This window comes from Talpa europaea, assembly GCF_964194135.1.
Source record: "Talpa europaea genome assembly, chromosome: 3".
NCBI lineage: Eukaryota > Metazoa > Chordata > Mammalia > Eulipotyphla > Talpidae > Talpa > Talpa europaea.
Window position 1 is genome coordinate 125406907 of NC_140069.1, and position 22869 is coordinate 125429775.

Here is a 22869-nt window from a genome sequence, read left to right on the forward strand (position 1 = left end):
CATTTAAATGTGTGTAACTTATCTCATACAGGTGCAGTTATATCTGAATATCCTGATATGTGTACGTTTTGGAGTCTATTTATAGGATCGTATCAATGGAGACATAGATTTCAAAAACAGTTTTTATTTGTGTGGTCACTCTCTTGGGATGCTTTGAAGTAAAATAATATGATAAGCAATGTTTGAGATAGTATAAGTAAACAGTAAAAACACACCTTACAAATTTTGAGGCGAAGGAGACTGGAAACATTACCGCAGTGTACAGGCCTATATGGGAGAGAGAAGAGGGAGACTCACGAAGATCACAGGACTAATCACAGGGATTGCCCACGTTTCCCCTCTGAGCTCCTCGTCTAATCTACATCCAAAAACAATGCTTGTTTGATTTTTTTTTCTAACAGCACTTGTATAAGTCCTCTAATCTCTAGATGCAAGGCATTGCTATTAAAATGTTTGTGCATTATTGTCAGGCCAGGGAGAGTGAGTGGCTTAGGGGTAGATTGGAAGTGGGCAAACAAACACTTTCAAGATGATTCAAATTCAGCACCACAAACATTCATTGGGCAGCTACCTTGCCTGTATACAGTAGCCACTCTGTGGACACTATATCAGTGCCCTTAGACTCTGGCATCCTTCTTGCTTTTTTTCCTATTCTCTCCCTTCTCTCCAGTACCTTGATACTGTTACCACTCATCATCCCTTTTCCCTTGTGCCTCTTAACTGGACTAGTTAGATCTTGATCCAACTAGTTGGATCAAGAAATTTTAAGAGGTAGGAAACACCTGGAAAGACATTCTTTATTAGATCATTACTTAAGACCATTCCTTAAAGGAATATAGTAGTAATCAGCAAACTTGAGAATAATCACTCACATCCAGTAAGAATCAATACATCTGTTGACCTCCTGTCTTCAAATTCTTTGGGTTCCTGTGCCACCATCATGATATACCAATGCTTTGCATTGGAAGACTATGGCATACATTACATTTGGGATTACTTCTATTTTAGAGATTATAGACACAATTCATCAATTTATCAGTGATGTCAGTATCCAGCAGAGACACAGCCAAATGAATCTTGACCATCTCTTTTTACCTGTCTCCTTTATAAAATGCTCATATAAATATAACATCTGCCCTTATTTTAATGTGTATGTCATTGATTTTGTTAAATCCTTAAAGAATGGTAATGTTCATATATTTCTTTTAAAGAAAATCTATTCATGAGTTCTGAAATTTCTTTTGTACAAAAAAAGAACCTGTAGTAAATAATAATTTCAGAGTTATGTTCATAACTTAAGAATAAGCCCAGTTCATTTATAGTCTCCTAAAATGAATGAATGCATTCTCTTAAAATACATATATTTGATAGTTATGCATAGAAATTTAAAACATTATAATATAATTCTTAACCATGGGAAAATGTTAAGCTTTCTGGATAGGGCCAGGGAGGATTGATAGCAAATAGAAACTCAGATTTCCTGTTTGGGTGCTTATTTGAAAGAGTACAGAGACATGAAAAATATATATATGTGTGTGCATGTATATATGTGTGCGCATACATGTGTATATGCATACGTATCAGTTGTTTTTTGAACCTTTATCAGTTTATAAATTCAAAACAGATACTCTGTATAGCCTGACTAATCCTACAGTCATTTATAATCTTGATTTTATTTTATTTTTTTTTTTTTTATAAATTTTATTGTTATATTCCCCATACAACTGCAGCCCCCCATTCTGACCCCAATCCCTCCCCTCCCGCCCCCGCCCCCCTAAAAGTGTCTCTGGTTCATAGTTTTTTGTTGATTTTGATTTTCACTTTCTTATAGTTATTCATTTTCCTGGTCCCTTATTTAAGTTTTCTAGATTCCTGCTATGAGTGAGACCATCCGGTATTTTTCTTTTTCTTTTTGGCTTATTTCGCTGAGCATGATCCCTTCCAGCGCCATCCATGTTGCAGCAAATTGCATGTGTTTATCTTTTTTGAATGCTGAGTAATATTCCATGGTATATATGTACCACATCTTCTTGATCCAATCATCTATTTTTGGGCATTTGGGTTGTTTCCAAAGCTTAGCTATTGTAAACAGTGCTGCTATAAACATAGGGGTGCAGGTGTTCTTTGGAATTGATGTTTCTGTGTCCTTTGGGTAAATACCTAGGAGTGGAATTGCTGGGTCATATGGAAGCTCTATGTTTAGTAGGTCCAGAAATCTCCACACAGCTTTCCACAGTGGTTGGACCAGTTTGCACTCCCACCAACAGTGCAGAAGAGTTCCTTTTTCTCCACACCCTCGCCAACATTTGTTGTTGCTAGTTTTTTTAATATGTGCCATTCTCACTGGTGTAAGATGGTATCTCATGGTAGTTTTGATTTGCATTTCCCTGATGACAAGTGATGTTGAACATTTTTTCATATGCCTGTTGGCCATTTGCATTTCCTCTTCAGAGAAGTTTCTTTTAAGCTCTTCTGCCCATTTTTTGACTGGATTATTTTCTTTGTTGTTGTTGAGACTCATCAGCTCTTTGCAGATTTTTGTGATCAGTCCTTTATCATTAGTGTTGGGTGCAAAAATGTTCTCCCAGTTGGTGGGGTTTCTCTTTGTTTTTGTTATTGTCTCTTTTGCTGTGCAGAAGCTCTTTAATTTGATATAGTCCCAGCTGTTTATCTTTGCCTTCACTATCACTGCTTTGGGTGATGTGTCTGTAAAGATGTCTTTGATGTGCAAATCACGTAGTGTTTCGCCTATATTTCCTTCTATATATTTTATGGTTTCAGGTCTTATGTCTAGTTCTTTAATCCATTTTGAGTTGATTTTTGTGTATGGTGTGAGGTGGTGGTCAAGCTTCATTCTTTTGCATGTAGCGACATCTTGATTTTAAAGTAGTGGTTATTTTTAAATTTTTACAAATTTACTAGCTTATTTTGTTCTTAGATGTGTGAAATTTTTTGTAAAGGTCTCAATCTAGTCATTCACATTGATTCAGTTTGAATCATTACACAAAATTGAAATATACACATCAGTATTATAATAATAAGGAAAATTGTTTTCCTTTTTTTATATGCCTGACCTTTATAGTGTCAATGTAGTATAGAAGCACTGGTGCCCATTTACCAAAAAAAATTAGGAAAGAAAAGATTAAAGCTTCATTTAATTCAACTTTGGCCACCTGGTACGTTGTTTTACTTTTAATTTTGAGCCGTCAGTACCAATCAGAAATTTCTACTTCTTATCATGTTTCATTATTTTTCCCAGAGAGCTAGATGCTTACCTTGATTGAACCAAATAACTCTACTCTTTATATCTGATTTCTTTCTAAACAAACACCAATTTCTCTCTCATTCTCAAGTAGATAGCAAACCTAAAGCAGGTGTCTTAGTCAGCTCTCACTGTTGCAATAAATTACCACAGACTGGGTGGCTTAAACAACACATTTATTTCTCAGTTTCAGAGTCTGGGAGGTCCAAGATCAGAGTGCCGGCAGATTTGGTATCTAGTAAACTCCTCCTTTCTGGCTCATAGACAGCCGTCTTCCTGCTGTGTCCTCACGTGGTGGGCAGAGGGTAAGGGAGCACTCTGGGGTCCCTTTTATTCTGCATTAATCTTAGTTGCAAAATCTCTGTTGTCATCACCTAATCACCTCCCAAAGTATTCCCTTCCTAATACTATCACGTAGGGTTAGGATTGCAACATATGAACTTTAAGGGACACAAACATTCAGCTCATTGCAGCAACCAAGAAACAAGAGGCATCAAAAAACATACCTTGAAAATAGGGATCAAACATTTGAAGGTTATCTAAATAACTAAAACACCTAAGAATCTCATCCCTTCATCAGGGTTTAATTGAACTTCTTATTTCAGTCTATTTATATATTTAGGCAATATATATATACCTTTGGAACCTACTCTATACCTAACTCTATACCAGGAACTACAGGGAAAGCAGATCTACTCCCTAGCTCTGTAAGGTCATGCCCACTTACACCCAAGTCTGTTTATTAACAGTGACATCACTTTCACTCATGTTTTTTTCCTCCACCTCACATTTTTCTCATTTAATCTCAAACTCTAATTTACATCATCTTTCACTAAAAACAGTTTCCCTTATTCATGGACAGAAACCCATTATCTTTAACTTTTAAATTAAAAATCAATGTAGATTATACCAAAGGTCCCATTCAGTTCTGTTCACCTAGGAATAGAATTGTACATTTACTTATAAAAAGAAAATTCATTTTGATCATCAAAAGCATTAGATCTTATGTTGTCTTCTTGGTTACATTTTAATATACATTTCTAAAAGAGTGAACCATTTATAGCAATGTCAAATATATTATTTGAACCCAGAATACCCATATGAAGAACCATATTACATGTATTTTAAAAGCCTGCCAACTGGTTCAGATGTGTTGGGGGCCCACTGGGAGTATCACATCACTCAAAGTGAACTACCAACAGGAATTCCAGTATTTCTCCAAAATATTAAGGGATATGTTATAATATATTCTAATTAACTAAAATCATCAATCTAGCTATTCTTTCAAAGTGTCCTATGTCTTCTAGGGGCACCTCCATCCATGTCACCCCTTAGTTTCCTCCACCAGGTTAGAGGCATGTGCTATGCTTCCAACCCTTTGTCTCTCCTCCTACTAAGTGCAGCTCCTAAGGAGTGTGCTGCATCTCCCACTAATTATCCTAGTGAGAAACATTTTTGTTCCTTCTATCCCTTACCCATCTCCAGCCTCTCTAGGACCCTGTTTTTAGAAAGTCCAATCTATCCACAAGGGGATGTTTTTCACAACAGTTTGGGCGGCTGAGCTGGTGATGCCCATATATTCAGTATCAGCCAGGAGGAACAGTTGAAAGCAATGAACTTCCAGACGTTAATTTGCCTTATACTTACTTTAAGAGAACATTTGGAAGAGAAATGCAAATCAAACCACAGTAAGTACCACTTCACATCCACTAGGATATCTATAATCACAAAATCAAAAATCACAAATGTCAGTGAGGAAGTTAAGAAATTAGGACCCTCATGCTTTGCTTGTAAATGTAGAATTGTGCAGTCATTATGGAGACTACTGGCAGTTCCTCAGAGGTTAAACATCGAGTTACTGTAAGAGCCAACAGTTTCACACAGGTATATACTCAAAGGAAATTAAAATGGATAGATGTTCACACAAAAGGCTGTACATGAATGTTCATTAAGAGCATTATTCACAGGGAAAGGAAACTCTATGGGGACTACACCTGAGGGGGTGGGGGGAAGCAAATATTGTTTAAAAATGAACAATGATGTAAAAATTTTAAAAATTAAAAATAAATTTAAATAAATTTAAAAAGCATTATTCACAATAACCAAAAAGTGAAAATAACCCAATGTCTATCAACTGATGAGTGGATAAATAAAATATGGCATATCTATATAATGGAATATTATTCAGAAATAAAAAGGAATGAAGCACTGATACCTGTTCCAACATGGATAAACTTGAAAATATTATATTAAATGAAAGATATCAGTCACAAGAGGCCACATATTGTAGGATTCCATTTAGATGAAATATCCTGAATAAAGAAATCTATAGAAATAAAAAGTGATTGCCAGGGACTGAAGGGTATATTGGATGAAAAGGATATGACTAAGAGTGTGGAGTTTCTGTTTAAGATAATGAAAATATTCCAAAATTGTTTGTGGCAATATTTATATGTCTATATGACTATATGAGTATAGTATTGAATTCTTCACTAAAAAAAAAATAGAAAAAGTAGACATCAAGCCACATGCAAATTCTTATGTTAAATTACATTCATCATTCTTAAGAAAACTAAATTCTAAAATATTGTAATCAAAAATGAAACTAAGTGTGTGGCAAGGGGATCTAGCCTTTATGTGTTTGCAGATATATCCTACAAAATGCCTTTGCTCATGTTTATGAATTTTGAAACCTAGCCACAAAATTTTATTTTCTTTTGTGCATATTTTTTCTCCATGTCTAGTCCCAGATAATTTGAGATCATAACCACTATGTCAAGAAAATTCAGATGCCTCCCTACTCCCCTGACTCAAAACATATTATCTTGTATTTTCAAGAGGATGAAAGAAATTTTGAAACCTCCACACTAAGGGTTAGTTATCTCCATAGTAGAAACTCCACAATAGAAGATAGTTCCAGTCTTCTATTTCATACTGATTGTTCTAAGATTGCCAGGTGATCTTAGAATAATTAAATTTAGATGCTAGTTTCAGTTCTGTCCCTAGAAATATCTCCATGACAACAAAAAGGAACTCCCAATTTCTTGCAAACATTGCTACAGGGTTATTTTGAGAGTTTAAGTGGTTATTCAATTATTTAAAATTCCAGCAATAAAAGATAATGAAGAATTAACAATAGAAAAGCATTCTTGGCATTTTATAGCAGTAGGTATCCCTGCAGAGAAAGGGGTAATGATCAACTACAAGGTATTTGCCTTCATCCTATGACCTCTGATCAAAATTCCAAAGGCCATCTCGCTTTTTCACATAGCCTTCCTGTCTTCTCTGGTGTGTCCCATTTTTACACCAAGCCACTCTCATCTTAGTTCATAATCAAAAGTAGAACTTGCTAGCTGTGCTGGTAACATTTGTTCTGTGCCATCAAAAACCATTTAGTTGTGGAGCTTTTCTCCTTAGGCATACTTAGCTTGTGCAGCTGAGATTACAGAAACAGGGAATACTTGGCAAGGCAAATAAATTGTGAAATTTGTCTAAATGGTTTGACTCATGAGTGGCTCTTGGAAGCTCAGAGTTGAAACTTTTTATTGGTATTTACTCTGGTCCTCCAAGAGTGTAGCAGTTGAGTATTTAAGAAGAGGTCAAGCACAAGAACTCTGGCATTAGATAAAACACTTTGGAAACCTGACTGGTACTTTCTGGCTAAAATTCTTTGTCCTATTTTCTTTATGGAAAATAATAGTACCCACTTTGATGGAATATTATATGGAATAAATAAATGAAATAATCATTTAAAGCACTTAAGCACAATATCTGACTTGCTTACCTGTTGTGAAAGTACCATTTATAAGTTGTTTTCCAGACAAAAAGTTTTAACAAGGGATGCACCAAATCAATTTATCCAAGTTCCAGAGGTGCAAAGAGCTTCTTTATGAAAAGACAATGAACAGTTAGTCCTTCCTGGGAAATGAATATTTGGCTTCAGATATTTGATAAAGTCAAAGATGACAACTTAGTAATTAAGAAGGGATTGCTTATTATAGATAGGGGAAATGATATGAAAGAGAACAAGATAGAGGAAAGTGTACTAGGAGGTGATAGTTATGTAGTGGGTCTGGAAGCTACTAAAAAATGCAGATATCTACAGGCATATTCATAGGGAGAAATAATCTTCAATGACAAGGAAAGCACAAAATGAGGTAGAAAGCAACATCAAAGTTTTGAGAGGCTTTTGTTTTAGTTTTGAATTGTGTCAGGGAAATAGGGGAAAAAATGGAGGTGGGGGCGGGGGTAGGAGATGAGAGAACAAAAAGTGGTGACCACCAGAAGTAAGTTAAGATTGAAATACTGGAGGTCTCCCTGGTGGCGCAAGGGGTTAAGACGCAACCTATGAAGCTATCCGCTGACACTGCAGCACAAGTTTGATCCCCAGCTGGGGAGCTACCCACATGGTGCAGCAGACCTCTACTGCCTCGCCCACTGCTCCCCTCAGCAGTGTATTTCAGTCAGTCTGCCTGTTCTGTTCCCCACTCTGTCTCTGGTGCAGCCTCTCACCCCTCCCCCCACACCTCTGGCCTATACCATAGTGCTTGTATGCATAAATTAATAAATCTTAAAAAAAATTGAAATACTGGACAACTGAAATCCAAATAATTTCAGGTAGAGATTTTAGAAGTCTAAGTCCCAGTATTCTTCTTGTAACCATCTCCCAGAGAGAGAGGTAGGATTTGTAATTGAACTTCTTTTTACTTTGCCTCCAAAAGTCACAAATACTGACTTCTCCTAAATTTAGGAATAACAACAGTTTCCATCCTTTCTCATTCTGACCAAATGACCTTTGATCTTTCATTAGTCTTCTGTGCAAATATAGTCACCCTGCTTAATGGAGATGCTTTTGAAAGTGTTCAGTTTGCAGTAGAACAAATATTAGGACAGAAATGTCATGGTGTTTAACTTTTATGGCACTATGTGAGCTTAGTTAGTTTTCCTATCAACAGTTACTCTCTGGGAGCAAATTAGGCACTTTAAGAATCTTCCCAAATTGTTTCCGTCAACTTGACACCTTTATTCTGCTGAAGAAAACATTTGCTACTGATTATTCCCTAGAATATTTATATGTTGTATATAAATTTTTAGGGTACCAAGCAATTAATTACATCTGTAATTTTCATTCCCATTTCACAGATGAAAAAATTACAGTGAAGGGAATAGTTATTTAATTCTAATTTCACAGGCACCTTTGTTCATCCTATGATTTCATACCTATGGCAAAAAAATGCACTCTCAAAACAAATGTGTGTGAGTCTTTGGGATGTTATACAGTTTCACAAAATCAATTTCAAACCCAGAGCTGTGTTCAGCCTCCTGTACCCTTATGTATATGGGATTTTATGACCTATTTAAGAAATAAAGTCTCTCTGAGTACCCCTGAACTCACTTGAAATCTTATTATTCATCTCAAATAGTCATCCTTATTATTTCCCTGGACTTCTTTATTTCTGGGTCCTAGCAACCCATGGGCAGATGAAAAATATATACCTGGGAAACATGCCAATTAGAAATACTGAAAACAAGAATGACAGCAGTCATCAAATCTCATCCCCCAGGCACTGTTAAAACTATCAGCCCTTATTATACAGACGGGCCAATAAGAAGAATTCCAGTTACAGTCCAAGTGATAATATACAGTAGAACAGTGGTTTATAAAAATTATAACATTTCGGAATAGCTGAGGGCCTATATTAACCTCAAAAGAGCTATAAATATGACTTAAAAGTAGCAAGACTAAAACTGGATCCAGGTCTCCAGTGTTCCTCATCTGCTGTCCTTTCCATTACACCATGGGAAACTGCCAGGTGGGGGGTGTCATGAGAAGAGATTAAAAAATAATCCAGACAAAGGGCTCTGGAGATGGTTTACGAGTGAACTGGTGGTGGGACACTGATATAAAAGATATAAATATTTTTTTTTAATTTTATAAAAAATAAATAAATACAAAAAAACCCAGAATCCTTGCAGCATATGTGATGTCTTCTATTCTGGAAGCATTTTGGCTCCTCCAGTTCCCAAAACAATTGTGAGGATTTGTCTGAATGTGCTGACTGATTGACTGGAAGTTCTTCTCTAGAAACCATCAAAAGATCAGGATGAAAGACTGTCTATATGAATTGTCTGCAAGGAAGATTAGATGACATCAGATTAACTTACAGTGAGATAAACTGTTGTATCTTTATTTCAAACACCCACAAGCTCTCATAATCTGTTATTACTATTATTGTCCTCATTTCCATTTATATTTAAATTGAGCTTGTTAGAATAAGGCTGTTTCTGTTTTGTTTCTCAGGTTGTAGTTTCTCGATCAAGATCAACCCCCCATGTGAATTTTCATCTGGATTCCCACCCTGTGTCTCCAGAAGTGATTGTGGAACATCCGCTAAACCAAAATGGCTACACACTGGTTGTCACTGGGAAAAAGGTAAGCCCAAACCCATGGAGACAATTCTTCCTGAAGGAATATTTACACTGTCTTCCTTTTAACTTCTTTCTTCATCTTGGATTCATTTCTCCATATGGTTCCTTCTTGAATATTCCAGAGATCTCCTGAAACCAAGCTAAATTTTTATGGAGGGATAATTGGACCTAAGGGAGACCTTCTTCATAATGCAGAATTCTCATTTTGTCCTGTATTTCTCAGCGAGAAAAGCAAACATGCACAATGAGAATTACAGATCTAATGGCAGAACTCTAGTGCAGACAAGATAAATCCTGAAATGTACATTAGAATCTGACACCAACCAGTAATCCTTTTCCTCTGCAAGAAGGAGGTGCATCTTGATGCCAGATGATATGTAAACTTACTTAGAATTTCCCAGGGGTTCAAATCTGTTTTCCTACAGCTTAAATTATACTCTTATTATTTTAAAATTATCACAGACTGAACAAACTGTCCCTACCAAAATGAACTACATGATAATGATAATGTTTGTGTTCACTGGACTATAATGTGAACTTTTACCACCTATATGGCAACAATGGGGGGTAGGAAACAATTTGGTCTTTATTGTAATCACTTAATCATTATTGCATGATTTGCACACATAGGTGCTACCTCTAGTAACCTCTGTAAAATGATATTTACATGTATCTGGTGTATTTAGTTTTTATATAACAAACAAATACAAAACCCCTTGGAAGTTCTTTCCATCACTTCTTTTCACAGATCACCAGGATCCCACTGAATGGCTTGGGCTGTGAACATTTCCAGTCCTGCAGTCAGTGTCTCTCCGCCCCACCCTTTGTTCAGTGTGGCTGGTGCCACAATAAATGTGTACAGTTGGAGGAATGCCCCAGCGGAACATGGACTCAGGAGACCTGTCTGCCTATAATCTATAAGGTAGGCATCTCAGTCATCTGTTGCAGATACTTTTTTGTAAACATAAATCCCATTAATCAAAAAAATCAGAAAATTGATTTATTCATTTCATATTCAGCTGAAAGGCATCAACCGAAGCATCTTCTCCCTCTAGGGCTTTTCTTTAGGGTGGTGTTTGGGCACATCCCCTTGAGTCCTTCACCCGAGGTGCTTGCTTCCTGCTCATTAAATATATTCTCCTCTGAGGCTATAGCTTTCCTTTAGTGTAACATGAGTGAAAGAGTGGTTAGTGGGCAACATAGCTCCAAATTTCCTTTGCTGGAACCCATCCCTGCCTGACTCACCCATTCTCTGATTCATTACTTTCCACTTTATCTACCAGACAGAAGCCTCTGCCACACAGTTCTTATTGTACAGGCAGGACAGATTTCTTCCTATCTCACACTTGGATTGTGGCTTTGTTTCACCATAACTTTAAGCAGAAGCTGCTTCCCTCAGTGATATGGCAGGCAAGTGCCCATGGGTGACTGTGCTCCTTTTTTTTTTATTATTTTCAAAGATTTATTTATTTATGCAAACAGGAACTGGGGTACAGGGCAGAGGTGTGGTGGACAGGTTAGAGGATTCACCAGAGACAGACTGGGGAGCAGAACACGCAGATTGACTGAAATATACTGCTGAAATACACTGCGAGACAAGAGCATCTGCTGTGCCACGTGGATTAGCTCCCTGGCCGGGGGATCGAACTTTTGCTGCAGTGGCTGCCCATAGATTCATAGTGCTGAGACAACCCCTTGAGCCACCAGCGATGCCCTGTGCTCCTTCTTTTAAAGTTCCTAGAAGAGAAATAAAGCTACTACCGATGACTACACTAATATCTGTACTCTGTGAACCCTTTTCATTCATTAATTCATTCCAAAAATGTTCGTGGAGAGCATACCATACAGCAGGCACTCTCCTAGATTCTAGGGAGATACAGTCCTGAACAAGACAGAAGTGCCCTCTGTCTTCTAGTGGTAGCTTCTAGTGGTAGACTTCTGCCATGACATTGTAACCACATTCTGCAACTCTCTGTTGCCTTATTTGCTGAAGCACACATCTGACACTATGAAAATCTTCTTGGCAGAGTTTTTAAATGTCTTGATCCTAATACATTTTGCTTGAAAAAACTTCCCTGATGAGGATCCAATATGTATTTTCCTCTGCCTGCATGTAAAACAGTTGGACTTTAGTAAATGGCACTTGTGAAAGATTCCAGTGAAAGGGCTCGGTAGCCAGGTTCAAGCCCAAGTAAACAAAGTGTTCAAGTCAGAACAGGAACCGACTCCAAGCACATGGCTGTTTTCATTTAGTTACGCTTTGGGGCAAGATTTGTATTGGGTGACTGGATTTTAAACCAAATCATTTTCTGTTAGGTGTGACATTATTATTAAGACTTAACGTTTACAGCCAGAGAACAAACTAAAAGAGAGCAAGAAAACAAATTTAAATCTAGCCTATAGTATGCATGCAATCTTTTGGTTTCATATGCTTTTAATACCACATGCAGTTTTATACTTTTTAAACACCGTCTTAGCAATTGGAGGCACTAGAAATATTAACTCAGCTATTCCATGAAAGAGATATGGGGTGTGGGTGGGTGTGTGTGTGTGTGTGTGTGTACAATTAAATCACAACAATCTCATGTCAAAAACAGCCAAGCTACTGTTTTAAATAAAGAAAGAAGATTGAGAACTTGTACAAATAAAATACTAAATTTTGACCAGTGTTCTTTTCTTTTAAGTCATGAAAGCTATATTAAAATGTTTATGACAGAGTAAATATTTTATAATTTTCTGGACCCAGAAGCTCCCTCATAATGTTTGCATCTCCCTCCTCTATCACCTTGCCTGACTCCCAGTACTACAGTTGGCCATTTTAAAATGTTGTGTTGCATCATGCCTGAGTTAGTGAGGCTCGGCCTGTATGGTTAGAAGGAAAATAGTACAGCTGAGTCCATAAATCCCTTTCGGTTCATAGTTGTTAGGACGATTTCATGCTGCACTAGACCGTGACATTTAGCATTCTTAGCGCAAAAAAAAAAAAAAAAAGATAGATTCTTCATCTTTTCCTTATCTGTCTTAAACTGTAATGGCACAAAACCCAGATAATTTATAGAGTTTCACGTCCCAATAAATATAAGTTAACCTGCTTTTCAAAGAACATGATGTTCAATAACTGAAATTCTTTGCAGTTGCACATATAAAAGACTTAGTGTTGTTTCAAACATATTGTCTGATCCCCCACTTAAAGAGCAATAAGAAATGCTTGAAAAGGAAGAGCACTTTCCAATGTATTCTGAATTTATTTGCATAAAATTGTCATATCTTATAGGATTGAATTCAATCCCAGTGAAACAATAAAACGGTTTATTAATTGATCGCAAGACACAGACAAGAAGCAACAGCAAGGAGAGTTTGCGCAACCCATTACTGCCACCAATATATTTGTGACTTATTCCCTCTCAGGCAAATTTTTATTCTTCAGCAATTGTATATACTCCTCACCTGCTTTCCTCTATTATTCACATTGCTAAAATACATCACAAATTTTAATTTTCCAAGGTTTTTTTGTCGGTATTGTTGTTTAGCTTTCTATCTTTATCGTTTTGGAAAATGAGCATTTAAGTCATTTTCACCTGCAAAATGATGCTAGCTGCTTTGGGACTGTTTCTCCCTCATCCAGCAGGTGGGAGATCCAGCCTCCATGGCTTTGTGCCGAACACTCATTTCCTTCCCACAGGGTTTTTCTGCCCTTCAGGATAACTCAGAGTCTGCCAGCCCATTGTCGGTTCTATCCCAGGGTGTGTAGTCCAAGACTGCTTCCTTCCTTTTCCCCTGGAAGAGTAAATGTTACCCCATAAGCTAAGGAAAAATGCTCAGCTGTCCCCCCACCCCTTGTAGTTCAACCCAGAGAAAAAACTTAGTGAAGCTGATTTTTCAAATCCTGACAGTCTAGCAGAGGTTTTATAATAGCACTTCTACTCTCACTGCGCTAGTTGAACAACCCTTGGCATGTTTACTCCAATCCTCCACAGTCCATTTGCCTTCTATAGAGTGATGTTGTATGTAGAATGACAGACTTCAGTCTTCATGTAGAAAATAGGCAGGTAGCTAAGAGGATCTCAGCAACAGGATCAGACTTTCATCAGCCTTGGTCAGCTATTTTCAATGGGGAAAACTCCTCATTAAAAGGAACCAGCAACTGTGTCACTGTCTCAGTCTTCAGAGTCCTGCAGAGCTGAATGTCTTGTTCTCTCCTACTAGATTTTTAACATAATAATAAACAGGTTTTTTTTTTTTTTTCCCTAGCAGTTTCCATTTGACTAGATTTGCATGAGGTAAATTTTCATGACAGGCATAACTGTGTAATGGATTTTATGGGTAAAATAACTGTCATAAAAACCTTAAGCTAAGACTTTAAAGGAGGATGGTAACAAGGGTAAGTGAAGGTATTAGTTTGCGATTATTTACTTGGATGGGTTGGGAATGTTTACAAATCTGAATTTTGCTAAAAGCCCTTCTAAACTCCTTTTAGACTTTCACTAACTGGCATTGGGCAAACACCTTTACTAGTTTTTGAGTTGCCTCTATAGCGCAGTGATTTCCCACCATTGTACTTTACAGCACAATTTACAATATGTCCCCCCCAAAAGAGCATTTCCTTTCCCAGTTGTCACAGAGCCACTAAGGAGCAGCTTATTTTTAACCTGGAAATTTGTTTTAATAGTTTCAGCCAAAGAACAGTTGTCTTACAAACTTCGTAAGGGTCTAATGCCATCTTACATCACATTTGCCAAAGTTTTATTAATAAATTCAGATTTTATTTTTAAGACATCAAAAATGAGCCTCCCTCCAACAATGAAATGAAATTATTATTTATTTAACATTGGACATAGGAGGGGGAAAATCAACCCTGGAAATGAGATATAAATAATGCCAAGGGAGATATTTAGAAACATTGTTACAATACAGATCACATTTGGGGCTCTTTCCGGTTATGTTTTCATCTACTTATATAATGGAATAATATATTGGATGTATTAAACATTATGTCATTTTTAAAAAGCCAAGTGTGCCAACTAACCAGCTGGCAGATACCAAATAATACCCATAATTAAAGAAAAATCACATATCAGTAATGTGAATTAAATAAGAATAAAGAATTAGACCCACTTATTCATTCATTGGTGCCTACCACATAGTTGATGACTTGCAAATAAACAGAATGAATGAATATGTGGCATCTATATATTTGGCATTATGATAGCTACTGAATGTAACTGTGAAAACACTGGATGCAAAAAGAGGTATTTTTACTATGTAACTTTCTTCCCTGGATGGGGAATACCATAGCAACTAGAATGTAGCACACACCCAGCTGGTGCTCAAAGCAAGGCAGATCTTGGCACTTGGTTTATAGGCCCATGCAGGATTTTTGATAAGTTTGATCTGGAGCCCATGAGTGAGTTATAATCAGAGTTGTAAGCATGTAAAAGTTTGGGCCCAGAGTTTGTCTAGTGCAGCCCAGAAGATTCCTAGAAAAGAAATTTGCTTCAGAGTGGCCCACCCAGACTGAATCTGGACTGTCCCATCTCTGGATCTCCTGAAAACCACTTGTTTCATCAGAATGTTTGTTCCATATTCTCTGAAAGTTGTTACCCTTTTTCTGTCCATTTTTCTTTAGTAAAAGAATTGAAGAATTTCAGCCTCTGTAGGGACACATATTTTGTTTGTTTTCCACATCTATGAAAGATTATTGTACTCTGGGGTTGTTTTTAAAGTTCAATGTTATCCTTGTAGGTTTTCCCAACTAGTGCACCTCTTGAAGGAGGAACAACATTGACCATATGTGGCTGGGACTTTGGACTCAGGAAGAATAATAAATTTGATTTAAAGAAAACCAGGATTCTCCTTGGAAATGAGAGCTGCACCTTGACCTTAAGTGAGAGCACCGCAAATACGTAAGAATCTCAAAATGCTTTGCTGGTTTTTGTTGAAAAACGGGTTTTGTTTTTTAATGAATACTTGTAAAAATTACCCCAAAAGTCTTGGATTAAAAAGAGTTTGGCTTATCACATCTCTTGTGGATTTGTTTTCCTTTCAGTCCCATTTACCTACCAAGATTAAGAAGCCAGAAAGGGGCCTCCCTGATGGCGCAAGGGGTTAAGCACCACAAAATGAAGCAATCCGCAGCCTCTGCACCATGAGTTCAATCCCCGGCCGGCAACCCACATGGCAAGGCAAACCCCCCCGTCTCACCTGCTGCTCCCCTCAGCAGTATATTTCAGTCAGTTTGCCTGTTCCATTCCCCACTCTGTCTCTGGTGAATCCTCTCACCCCCTGCATCTCTGGCCTGTACCCCATTTCTTGTATGCATAAATAAATAAATCTTTAAAAAAAAAAAAAGAAGCCAGAAAGGTGACATTACCAAACCAGAAAGATAATACAGTATCTGGGAGTTCTCATCCACTTTTCTAACAACTCTTTGAAAATTGGGTAAATTTGAAGGAGCAACACTGATTTGGGTCACTTCATTTTTATTTATTTATTTTTAAGATTTATTTATTTATTTATTTATTTATGCAAGCACTGGGTACAGTCAGAAGCGCGGGAGGGTGAGAGAATTCACCAGAGCCAGAGCAAGGAGCAGAACAGGCAGAAGGACTGAAGTACACTGCTGAGGGGAGCAGCGGGCGGCAGGAGAGGTCTTCACGCCATGTGGGACCCTCTGGTGGCCTGGGATCGAACCAGTGCTGCAGAGGCTGCAGGCAGCTTCACAGCCCAGCGCTCAACCACTGCGCCACCAGGGAGGCCCAATTTTTAAAGTCTTCAATTACAGAGAGTTTCCAAAGATGTTTTCCTATAAAAAAAAAAAAAAAACAGGAAACAATTCAATACAGTCCCTCTCCTGTAAATTTACCTTCTAAGGCTCATAAAAGTAGTGAAAAGGTTGAATCACATTTTTGAGACTCATTTTTTGGGATGACTTTAAATTCATAGTAAGCTAACACCTGTTGGCACTGTAACAAGCAGTATTCACATTTGGCCATTCCCAAATCCTAGGAGGTAGCAATACCATTCTTACTTTACAAACATGGCACTTGAAGTTCTATCTATTAAGGAGCATAGCTTAGCAGAGGTAATCTAGAGAGTAACAGCTGAATAGACCGTCAAATTCAGCTCTCATGATTCAAGATCTGTGCCTGTTATAATATATGACAGATGTACCTACTGTAAGACTTGAACCCTACAATGAACAAAATCCATTAGATATAATTATTGATGTAATTTAGATAGCTAAATTATTGGTTATCATTCAACACACAAACATTTAAGCTATATGATTGAATGTATTCTATCAGGGAAAGAATTACTTGCGATGTGACACAAAGGTCTTAAATCTATTCACTTTACTAAGACCAAGACATCAATTATTGTCATACTTGTTTAGCTTAATGACAAACAACTTCATTCTAGAACTCTCCCATGTAAGTTGTTTCAGTGCATCATAAACTAGAACCTGTAAAACACAATTCATTCTCTTCTTTTAAAAGTTCTTTAGTAAAGCAAACTATACTTTTTTAGGATTATAATAAGATTACTAACAAAAAATAATTCTATGAAAAGCTTATCACAATTTTATTTATTTTTTAGGTAATTTAAATAAACACATGGCAAGTGTAACCCCAGCAATGTACCTGGTGGCATACATTAATAAAGAAATTTGGCCAATTTGTCATTTTGTCCATTGTTTGAGATACTGCTAAAATACCATTTCTTTATTTTATGTGCCAAACATTATATGTACAATTTTATAGGATTGTAATTTGATTATTCTGAACTTTTTTAATTGGTGGGGTCTACATTGATAAGGCATTGATAAGTAAATGAAGTTTCCTTTTTGTCTGTATAAGCACTGTAATACAGTCAATGTAAAGGTAAGTATTATAGTACTGTGATAGAACTATTTACTTTTCAGTCGTAATGCTTATCACAAAGCACTGTTTACTTTTCTAAAAAAAAGATTCATTTATTTATGCATACAAGGACTGGGGTGCAGGCCAGAGGTGTGGAGGGTAAGAAGATTCACCAGAGATGGAGTGGAGAACAGAACAAGCAGATAGACCACCGAAGTACACTGCTGAGGGGAGCAGCGGGCGAGACAGGAGAGGTCTGCTGTGCCATGTGGGTAGCTCCCTGGTCGGGGATCATACTTGTGCTGCAGTGTCTGTGGATAGTTTCAGAGGTTGCGTCTTAACCCCTTGCACCACCAGGGAGACCCAGCACTGTTTACTTTTCAGAGTAGTCAGCTCACTATTTAAAGTTAAGATCCCTTCACATAAAAAGCCAAAGCAGAAAATGCTTTTATATTTGTAACATGCTGAACTTTGGTGTTTTCAGGCTTAAATGCACTGTTGGTCCTGCAATGAATGAACATTTCAATATGTCCATAAGTATTTCAAACAGTAGAGGGACAGCACAATATAGTACATTTTCCTATGTGGTAAGTCTGAGCATTACTTTTCTCATGAACTAGGATATTTAATTGTTACTTAATGTATTTAGTTATGAAGTTAACAAGTTACTTTGTTTTGTTTTTATCTCTCATTCAGGATCCTAAAATAACAAGTATTTCTCCAAATTATGGTCCTAAGACTGGTGGCACTTTACTTACTATAACTGGAAAGTTCCTAAACAGTGGAAATTCTAGACACATTTCAATTGGTGGAAAGACATGCACTTTGAAAAGGTTTTGTGAATTTATTTTTTATTGCATTAGCTACTTTGGATTAATAGCTATACCTAACAAATTGGGGAAAGAATGATCTTTTTATGTATGGAGAAAATGTTATATGTTTATAATTTACTTTCCTGCTGACAAAATTTCCTCCTTCCCAAATGCATCTATTCCTTTTTGCTGGTTTTTCTGCCTTTCCCTTATTATTTATTTATTCCACTTTGAAGGTTTTTTTAAGATTTATTTATTTATGCATATAAGAACTGGGGTGTAGGCCAGAGGTGTGGGGGGTGAGAGGATTCACCAGAGACAGAGTGGGGAACAGAACAGGCAGAACGACCGAAATACACTGCTGAGGGGAGCAGCGGGTGAGTCAGGAGAGGTCTGCTGCACATTGTGGGTAGCTCCCTGGCCAGGGATCAAACTTGTGCTGCAGTGGCTGTGGATAGCTTCAGAGGTTGCGTCTTAATCCCTTGTGGCACCAGGGAGGCCCTCCACTTTTAAGTTTTGTTTTTCCAAGTATTTTGTCTACTATTATGTCTATGTTATGATCTGTGCGATTATGGTAATGAACAATAAATTAAAATAAGCATTTAATTAAATGTTATATAAAAAGATTTACAATTAGACCGAATCATTTTGTAGTAAAGAGAAAGGAGAGATTGATTTTGGAGGGTGGTTAGATTTCTGCTTCTTAGAATAACTTGATATATTCAAGTAGTAAGTACTTGATAATATAGTACTAAGGATACTATAAAAATTGCTTAAATTCCCAAATGTTTTGAGGTCAAGGCTGACTTACCTACAACAAGGTTAAGTTTGGGATCCAGTCAAATGTAAACAACATACGTTCGAAAGAGCTTTTTTCTAGACTACATCAGGAAATTCCCATTTAGTAACCATTGAGTGATGTTCTTTTTGATATATGAATATAATTCTTAGCTATGTGTAGCTCTAATGGCTAAAGTCCATTTTCTTAAATTTTTTGTTCAGTGTGTCAGATAACGTTCTCGAGTGTTATACGCCAGCCCAAACCACTTCAACTGAGTTTCCTGTTAAATTGAAAATTGACTTAGCCAACCGAGAGACCAGCAGCTTCAGTTACCGGGAAGACCCCTTTGTCTATGAAATTCATCCAACCAAATCTTTTATTAGGTAAGTCAAAGCCTCTGATAGGTAGAAGAAAATAATGACCATCAGGATGATTTGGTTGACAAGTAGTGAAGAAGAATTAGAGTTTTATCTCCGGCTTTGATATTGTTGCATTTCTTTTGAAGGCTGCCTTTCCAACTCAGGAGTGAAAACTGTATTCAGGTTCTAAGTACAGTTTTACTCTATCAATGTTAGTTCATGCCAAGAAACAATTTATCCTATTTATTACATTTTAAATAGATTTCAGTACATCAGTTTAATGTGATACCACAGAGTTTATGCACTTATATTAGTTATGTACATGTCAATTTTATACTAACCTTGATGTCCCAAAGTGAAATCATCTTTTTCTCCTTCATTCTGTAGCATATTTTTGCTTTACATTGAGCTATTCACAATTACAGAACCCTCAGAATCAGAATCTCACTAGACCCAGTTCAGTTTGCCTTTCTCTGTTAACTGTATCAGTCTAGCAATAGTAGTTAAGTTCATTTTTCTTTGTCTTTTTTTCAGAGAGGCAAAAATATTTCTTTTGTGTATTTGATAAATGAAAAAGCAAGTGCATTTCTTTGGCTTGTAAGATATAAATTAATTTTTCCAAGTTAAATAAGTTGTTTCTAAAAGAGTTATCACTGAACTTGAATTGGTCTTTGGCTATAATGTGCAATCACTAAACCTGATTTAATTTTACTTCCTTTATAAAATATTTGATAGTGAAAGAGCCTCTCAATATCGCATTTTTTTTCTACTTTATTTTACCAGTGGTGGGAGCACAATAACAGGTGTTGGAAAAAACCTGAATTCAGTTAGTGTCCTGAGGATGGTGATAAGTGTGCCTGAAACAGAAAGGAACTTTACAGTGGTAAGTCCTTTGAGTGATGGTTGTACTTAAAGGTCTTTGTCTGCCTCTATCTCTGGCTTTTAGGTTTTTCCTATACAGGTTGCTTTTACCTTCCTTGCAGCATAGATTAAATAGTACTTTTTTATTCAACAACTAGAAGTATCTAGACTCAGGGTAACATTGTAAACACACACACACAATGTACATACATGTGTGCATAGACACAAATAATAGTTACTAACTTGAGGTGGTAGTGTTTTTGTGATCAATACAAGTGCAAGCCATACCATTTCCTATCTTAATTCAGGCTGCTGTAACAACAAAAAAATATATAGACTCAGTGACTTAAATAGTAAACATCTATTTCTCACAACTTCAGAGTCTGAGAAATCCAAGATCTATTTGCTGGCAGACCCAGGTGTCTTGCAAGGACATTAATCCCATCACAAGAACTCTACCCTTATGACCTAATTACCTCCCAAAGTCTCCACCTCCACATTTGGAATTAGGGTGCCAACATATGAATTTGGGGGAAAAGCATTCAGTCCACAGCATTTCCCTATCTGCCATTTTTTAGTGCATTGTAGATTGTCTACCTTTTTGCTGTAATGAAACCCATGGATAAAGCTTCTAACTTTGCAGCAGCATTATCTTTCTGAGTGATAGGTCCACAGTGTTTCCTAATTATTCTTGTTTCTTTGTTAGCATGTTATCAAATAATAAGAAAGTACATTAGAATACTTATGTATGTTGTTTGATATTTCTGAATCTTTCCTTCTTTTGTTTGCATTGTCAATCATTTTTAACCGATGCCTCCTTAAAAGTGTTTGACCTATTATGGGCTCTTATTATGTAGGTCACACTAAAACAGTGAATTTAATTTAGACCTTAAGACGGTTGGAATTATTTGTAAATATTTCATGTTTTTGTTGATATTTTCTCTAATATACCATAATCTAGTTGGACTTGTGACTAAACTTAGAATGAAAGTTCTAAGTGTCCCTCTCAAGCAGGGTCTTGATTGGGCAAGTGATAGATTGAATTACAGCACTTTCTTTTAGATGCCCCATCCAATATTTCTTGAAGACTAAAGCCACAATGTTCTTTAATTACAAAAACCAATTTAGGACTAAAAATGTCAAGCCAGATCACCAAACAGTAAGGTCATTTCAAATGAGATTTTTCTTGACCTTCTCAATCAGCCACATTACATCACTTCTAAAGAGTATTATTAGATTTTTATCATATTCCTGAGAGATTGTACTCCAGGGAGTCATGGTATGAAGTAGAAAGCTTTGAAACCATCCCCACACACATGGCCACAAATAAAGTTAGAATACCACTGCTATTAATTTAAAGGACATCAGTTTTCCACAACCAAATATAGCAATTTTTCATTAACCAAATAAGAATAACAATAACCCTCTTTGGTGTTGGTATGTGACTTGTTAAAGTAGAAATCTTAAAAATTATTAGTTTATCTAGTTTGTACCAAGCCTACATTATTATTACAATAATGGCTAAATTTACTTCCTTCTCTCTCACTAGCATTACTACGACATGTGAAACTCCTTTGACTTTATTCATTGATTTAAATCAAATATGTATTAAAAATTTCCAGGCACAGGGGACTGTGGTGATAGTGCACGGGTGAATTGGTAGAGGAAATTCTATGGGGACTACACCTGAGGGGGGGAAAAACAAACATTGTTTAAAAATGAACAATGATGTAAAATATATATATATAAATAAATAAATTTTTAAAAAAATTTCAGGCATGAGGCACATTAGCACTTATCTCAAGGAAGATTCAAACAATGGTAGTAGATAAAAATCTTACTGAAAATGTAAACTTCTGGTAATTTAGCCACAACCATAGTACAATAGAGCTATGTGTTAGAATTATACCAGAATGAAAAATTCAGTAGATCTATTTTACTGTTGTTGGTGAAAACTACCTTATACAAAGACTTATATTCCTTGCATGTTCCCTGCTGCTGATAGAATTTAAAGATGATGAATTGATCTGATTCATTATTTAAGAAATAGAAACTCTTGATCAGATCTGATTTAGATAGATTGATCCAGCAACAATAACTTAAACCCAGGAAACTGCAATCTTTTAAAATAAAATTACTGATCACCTTCTCAACAAAATGTGTATTGATTTGTTAATGTGCATTATTCCCCCAGAAGCTAGCAATTTATTGTATTATTTCCCATTTTTTGTTACATAGAGAACTATTATTATGGCAATAAAATTATTCATTTCCATTTTTCAGGATGATAGGAAGTTTTTAGCATTATAATATGAAATTTATATAAATTGAAATAGTATTTTATTCCTATACCTGTATATCAGTTTTCTATATCTGTTTACAGCATACATTTTTAAATGTAGTACATTTTAATAAAAAATACCAAATACCCAATTTTGTTTGTGCTTTTTATGTATATCCTGAGTCCTTTTTCTATTGTGGGCAATAGTAATTGTTTTATCTCCAA

The 22869-nt window shown here is 36.4% G+C and overlaps 1 protein-coding gene across 2 annotated transcripts in view; it reads left to right on the forward strand.

The window, feature by feature from the left end:
- MET (MET proto-oncogene, receptor tyrosine kinase) overlaps positions 1 to 22869 on the forward strand; it is a gene marked incomplete at both ends in the record, with an annotated part of 73534 nt that overhangs the window by 26306 nt on the left and 24359 nt on the right. For both annotated transcript variants that reach the window (XM_084230476.1, XM_084230475.1), the window contains 7 exons: positions 9564 to 9695; positions 10440 to 10613; positions 15434 to 15594; positions 18035 to 18137; positions 18247 to 18383; positions 19365 to 19526; positions 20286 to 20385. In XM_084230476.1, the coding sequence (XP_084086602.1) occupies positions 9564 to 9695; positions 10440 to 10613; positions 15434 to 15594; positions 18035 to 18137; positions 18247 to 18383; positions 19365 to 19526; positions 20286 to 20385 (969 nt within the window). The remainder of the gene's footprint in view (positions 1 to 9563; positions 9696 to 10439; positions 10614 to 15433; positions 15595 to 18034; positions 18138 to 18246; positions 18384 to 19364; positions 19527 to 20285; positions 20386 to 22869) is intronic.